Source organism: Aptenodytes patagonicus, chromosome 14 (genome assembly GCF_965638725.1).
Source record: "Aptenodytes patagonicus chromosome 14, bAptPat1.pri.cur, whole genome shotgun sequence".
Lineage (NCBI taxonomy): Eukaryota > Metazoa > Chordata > Aves > Sphenisciformes > Spheniscidae > Aptenodytes > Aptenodytes patagonicus.
The window spans coordinates 17,467,049-17,473,048 of NC_134962.1; the positions used below are offsets into that span (position 1 = coordinate 17,467,049).

Below are 6,000 nucleotides of genomic sequence, written 5' to 3' on the forward strand. Positions count from 1 at the left end.
TCTAAGAATCCAGGAAGCAGCCACAAAAGACGTTGTTGGTAACAGCAAAGTTTAAAACACCTTTACCTGTCCTGAAGCTCCTTCTTCTCCAGGTCCCCCCTGACTTGTAAGCACATCACTTCCTGAGTCTTCTGGCTTATTTCCTGTTCCGCTTGCTGCTGTGCCTGATCCTTCAGGACAGGTCTGCCCAGAGCGATGGACTCCCAGAGGTGTATGCCAGAGTTTAGACGGGAGCAGTTTACAAGTATAGCTCCAGAAAGCCTCATTTGCTCTGCCTTCAGCTCTGACAAATCTCTGAAGAAGAATAAAGAGAGAGCTAATCTTCACACCACCATCTTTATCAGCTGACTCACTTCTGAAGCACGTAATTGCGCAACAGTAAAAGCTGGCAGGAAAGATGACATCTTTGTCATTCATCTGACACTTTGGGATCAGGACTCATCTTGACAGTTGAGCAATGAGTCTACTGGGTAGCTGAGGAATGAGCCTGTTTTCTCCTCAGAGATAAGAAGACATGTATGGCACAGCCAGAAGGCTTCAAGGTCCTCTAATTACTCTTACTAATTGTTGCTCCTGCTCTCTCTTATCAACATACTCTAATTATCATTAACAGATGTAAGGAATTTTACCAAGGTCCCCGGCTTTTACACCTAAGGGATCAGCCCTAAGCGACCCATTATTATCAGCACTTGCACTGCTAAGAGGCTCGTGACAATAGCTACATAATAAACGTTTCAGGAAGGTGGTGTAAGAATAAGCCTAGAATGTTGTAACAAAACCCACAAACAATACAAGAATTAAATAGTAGGTCAGGCACACTCTCACATTAAGGAAAGCTTATAATCAAATAAGGTAAACGGCTGACAGTAACCCAGAGTTTGAAATTGCAAGCTGACACCAGAAGAAGGTACTATTAAGGCTACACTATTTTTGCTTGTGTAGAAGGCAACTGTGAGAAAGGAACCTCAGAGAGCCCAAGAACAAGAAAACAATCACAAAAAGAGGTATCAAACGAAGCAAAATAAATTGGATAAACGCAGTAACAGGGTGGAGGAGCTATTCTTTCTCTCAACGATGCTGGTACAGGAATAAGCGGATACAAACTGACCAGAATAAATGTAAGCTGGAAATGAGAAGAAAAATAATAGATATATTCAGGAGTGATCTTCCCATCAGGAGCAGTGGGAAAAGAAACTCCGTGAGACTTAAGGCAGATTTCAGTCATTCTTTTAAATGGACTGCTCTACACGCTGCACGCATAGCTTTGGTGAGTCGCTTCCAATGTCTCCATATATGCCCGTGTCTGTGTCAATACGCCCAAACATCACCATAGTCAAGTTCATCTGTTTAGGGCCCCTGCATTGATTATAGCCCAAGCCCCACAGTTTTATCTGAAAACCAGCATCAAACAAAATGATTCTGAAAATAGCCTAAAGCATGCTTAACGGCATTGCTTCAGACTGTCAAAGGAGAAATCATACCGTTAGCCGCAACTAACGTAACATCGAGGCTCAAAAAGCGGGTGTGAAGGGAAGCTACACTTTTGTCTGCAAGACATCTAGCCTTAACTTCTACTCACCGGTCAGTGGCAGTCTTCATTCCCAGGAAATGATGGCGGAAGGTTACCACCTGACGCCACAGGCTGAGTAGACGGTTATGTTCACCCCTCAAGCAGTTGTCATAAAGCTAAACATGCAAAGACAGAAAGAAATGCCAACTGAGCCTTCACTGTCACTGTACAAGTCTTTCAGATAGGAGAGAGTACAACCACCGTCACCAGGTCTCCTTTAATAACTATTGCAACAGGGGCATCAAGGGCTGAAGAGGCACCACAGAAGCATCCTCAGTAGACCCGCCACCTGACTTCGAAGAAGGGAACATCCACGCTTCTCCTGCAGGAGTGGATATCAGCAGAGCAAACTGATCATGATTCATCACCTCGCCTTGCAGAGGTGTCTAACAGTCTTGGTGGAGGAAGACAAAAACAAGCCCCTCCAAGACCAGTGTCAGATTTGCTTACAGCAGGCCGCTGGTAAGGGAGGCCTGTCTTGTTCTTCGGTTGGCTACTCTGAATCCGAAAACACACAGACCTCTCCGGTCTCCACTGCTCTAGACGGAGATTTAAGAACTATTAAAAAGATGAGCGGTCCTGTGTGACTGCCCTGCAGTGCCCAGCAACAGCAAGCGTTTGCCTTTAAGACCGAGCAGTATGGTCACAGCAGGTGGGCATCTTCCATCACCACAATTTGCTGACACTCCTCCATCTCACACCCCTGCCTTCTGCCCGTCAACACCAATACATCCTCAACAGAGCCACAACTTCACACAGCAAGTTCTCTGTGCCAGAAATAAAATGCATTCTCACTCCACCCTGGCAGCACATCTGACGTTCCTGTAGCCTATCCCTACCTCACGTTCGTTGCGCCATTCACTCTCCTTCAATTCCAGCTCCTGACGGGCCCTCATCCAGTCCGCCGTCAGCTTTCCAACATCTTCTTTAAGAGCTGAATTAACCTCATTCGCTCTATCGAGGTGCTCCCGCAGGAGAGCGTTCACTTCTGCCAGATTCTCACACCTTGGAAAGGGAGAAACAGCAATCAGGTCACTGAACAACTGCTATCCACAAGCAGCATCCCCGTGATTTTCCAGCTCCCTCAACACTGACTTTGTTGTCAAACTGAGAGGCAGTAGAAGTGCTTTCTAGGATTAACTAAGATCTCTCTGTCATGGCAAACTCATTTGCTTCTCTTTGCTTTAAGCCTTCAACTTCCATCTACAATTTTGGTTTCCCCTTCCTCGTCAACGCTGATGATGCCCACAGTGAACGTCTTGCCTCCCCTTCCTGCTGCTGATCTCCGGATGCGTCACCTTTCTCTAGCATTGTCCTGAGTCGCTCACCTACTGAGCCACGGAATAATTTAGGCTGGAAAGGGACCGTTGGAGGTCACCCGGAATAACCCCCCGCTCAAAACAGAGCCATTCAGCACACAACACTATTACTGCACCACAGAAAACAGATTGTGGACCTCTCTCCTTTCAAAGCAGCTTGGCCAGCCGCTTCCCTCGGGGAGGCTAGGTAGCACTGACAGGTTCTCCCTCACTTCCATGAGCATCCAGGATACCAAGTACGAGGGAACGCTTCTTCCGGGTACCTTTGCTGCTCCTCTTCCACCTGAAGCAGTGCTTTCTCCAGGCTGTGGTCTTCTGTGGCTTCCCACCTGCCTGGAAGGGATCCCTTAAGAAGAAAGGAAATGTTTAGTCAAATTCTTGTGTTCCCTTCACTACTGTTAGCATCCATCGCTTTCCCCTCCATTTGTTGGGTATCTCAGGAGCTCGTGGCTTCTTCCAGGCACAACAGTGTCGTGACTAGGGAGAGGAAGGGAGGGGAAGGGTGTTACTCAATGTGAGCAGCTCTCCTCAGTCTCCCACTGTTGCACTCTCACACCTAGGTATCCTAGGCTCATGACCGCAAGCGCTCACTTCGACTTGGAGCCTGGGAATGCTCTCCTGCCCTTCGTTTCCTAGGTCTACTTTAGCCGTGAAGCAGAAAGAAAAGCACAGAGCCAGCTCTGTATGTTGAACGCCAGCATTCTTGCCTTCCAAAATGCTACGTTTCAACCGATTCTTTTTCGGAGACAGCCATATAATGTAACAGGCAGTACAGCCCTCTCCTGAGACCTAGGACAAAATGTTACTCCAGCAATAAAGCACTCTTTCACAAAACTGAAATCCTTCTTGATAGCGTTGTCTGGACTGGCATTTCTGGGACTCCTGGCTGCTCTAAGAATGGCAACCGGACAAAACACAGACGGGCAAACTTACAGCGCTTCTTTAAAGGTGGTATGTAGGACTGAGTATAGGACTGTGAGCTGAAAGGTTGTTGGTTATTGTATTTGCTTTGTGATTATATATATGTGTCCTTGCAGTGGTGTCTTTGCAGTGTCGTACCACCTTTCCCATAAAGATATATGCTACCCTCAGGTAGCAAAATCTTGTCTTCCTCTGTCATTGCTTTGGGGAGCTTTTCTTTGTCTGCGTTAACGAATGCTACATACACTGTCTTTAGGTAGCAACCCGCACACACTCACCCCTCCTGCTTCCACTTGCTGCTCCAACTCTCGACACCAAGTCCGGTACTGCAGCACCTAGATGGACAGACAGAATGAAGAGGAGCCAATGCAGCTTGTAAGAGGCTCGGCTCCTCCTGCATTAGCTTTTCTCTAAGTCTTTACAGCCCAAGCACAGTACATTTCACAGTGCTGCTGATACAGTCCACAAGAAGTCCTTACGGTATAGGGAAGCTTCACTTTCCCTAGTATTAAAGAAAGTGAGACAGGGTTTCTTTCACACATAGTACTATCTGCTCATCCTAAGACAGCGATGGCAAGCAGAATGATGAGACAGACTTAGCCAGCCATGCCCGGCCTATGGCCACCACGTACCCCAAATGAGTATTTCCAACGGGCTAAAAGCCCAGTGGGTCCCTGCAGCTAGAGAAATGACTTTTCAAAATCGCTTTTCAATATTGAGCAGGTGAAGTTAGTTCTGACCACAGTCCTGCTCAGCCACTGCTCAGAGCTGCCTGCCTCTGCCCGGGGCCGCCCAAAACCACCCCCGCCGGCTCGAGCCCTACCTCTGGGACAGCCCCCTGCTAACGGGGCCAAACAAAGGCGTTTGCAAGCCAGGCATCTTTACCCAAGTGCGAAAAAGACCCAACCAGAGGCTCGGGGGGGTGACAGCGGCAGGGCGAGGCGCCCAGCACGCCGGGCCGGGCCGGGCCGGGCCGGGCGGAGCCGGGCGGCCCCCGGCGCCTCCCCCGAGCTCCGGGCTCGGCGCCGTCCCGCCCGCAGCAGCTCCGGGGAGGGCCCCGTTGGGGCCGCGCGTTCGCCCCCCGAGATCTCCGCCGCCGAGTCCCCTCTCCGCGCGGCGCGGGCGGCCCGGCCCCGCCACCGCGGCCCGGCCCCGGGCAGCTCCCCCCGGGCAGGCGCCCCCGCTCCTCACCTTCGCCTGCAGCTTCCGCACCAGCACCGCTTGGCGGTGCTGCGCCTCCTGCGAGCTCTGCAGCCGGCGCCGCAGGGAGGCCTGGCTCCGCGCCGCCATGCCCCCGCTCTCCAGCCGGGCCCGCCGCCCGCGGGGCTCCGCCGCCTGACGGGCCCCGCGTCGGGGGCTGCTCCGCGGCCTGCCCCGGCGGACCGCGCTCAGGCGGCCCCGGGCCGCGGCCTGGCGCCTGCCGGGGCGGGCGCAGCGGCTCACCCTGCCCGCCGGGCGCGGCCGGGAGCCGGGCCGCGGGGCGGGAGAGCCGGGCTCGCTCGGGCCGCTCTGGGGCAGCGGTTCCCTTCTCGCTCCTCGCTGACGGTGCCGCGCCGGGCTGCGGTGCTGCCGCGGGGGAGAGGCCGCCCCGGCAGCGCTTTGCTCCAGCGAGTTCTGCTCAGGGACTGTTAACGGCCCGGGAGAACGTTGGGGGCAAAAAGCGCTCCCTGTAGCGTCTGGGAGAGAAGGCGCGGGAGGAAACGGAGCCTCGCGTGGGGGGGGTATGGGGACGCTGGGGCAAGAAGGGTGGGACGGCAGCGACAGTAGGAAAGGTCCGTCGCACGGGGAAACCAACTGAACAGCTAGAACTTCCTGCTAAAAGCTCAAACGTCAGCCCTTGACTGCCACTGGAGCAGGAGTTCAAAGCTAGTACGAAAACCAAGCATACAGAGATGGAATTGTGGGCTCTTTTTCTCCCTGTTTTGCAGCATGAACGGGACAGACTTGCAAGCAGTTGAAGAAAAACTGGCATGGGAGAGAAAACGTCCCGTTTACAGGACGGCATACTCTGTGAATGGAACTTTATTTCATGAGCTCATGAAGAAACACAACAAACACACACGACAAACAGGGCTCAGTCCCCTTTGCCCGGACTAGTCTATTACGTGAATTCACTTATTCACCACTCAAGCCTTGAGGTTTCATAACTTACAACCCGCGACTCTTAATTCGTGCACTTACAAGCAAACA

General features: G+C 52.3%; 1 protein-coding gene across 1 annotated transcript in view; it reads right to left on the bottom strand.

Moving 5' to 3' along the window:
- LOC143167068 (uncharacterized) overlaps window positions 1-5,133 on the bottom strand; it is a 33,570-nt gene extending 28,437 nt beyond the window's left edge. Inside the window, exons 1-6 of the mRNA XM_076352112.1 lie at window positions 5,002-5,133; window positions 4,089-4,145; window positions 3,153-3,235; window positions 2,410-2,575; window positions 1,580-1,686; window positions 67-294 (exon numbers count right to left, since the gene is read on the bottom strand). Coding sequence (XP_076208227.1) covers window positions 67-294; window positions 1,580-1,686; window positions 2,410-2,575; window positions 3,153-3,235; window positions 4,089-4,145; window positions 5,002-5,100 — 740 coding nt within the window. The 5' untranslated portion in view covers window positions 5,101-5,133. The remainder of the gene's footprint in view (window positions 1-66; window positions 295-1,579; window positions 1,687-2,409; window positions 2,576-3,152; window positions 3,236-4,088; window positions 4,146-5,001) is intronic.
- Window positions 5,134-6,000: the final 867 nt, after the last annotated feature.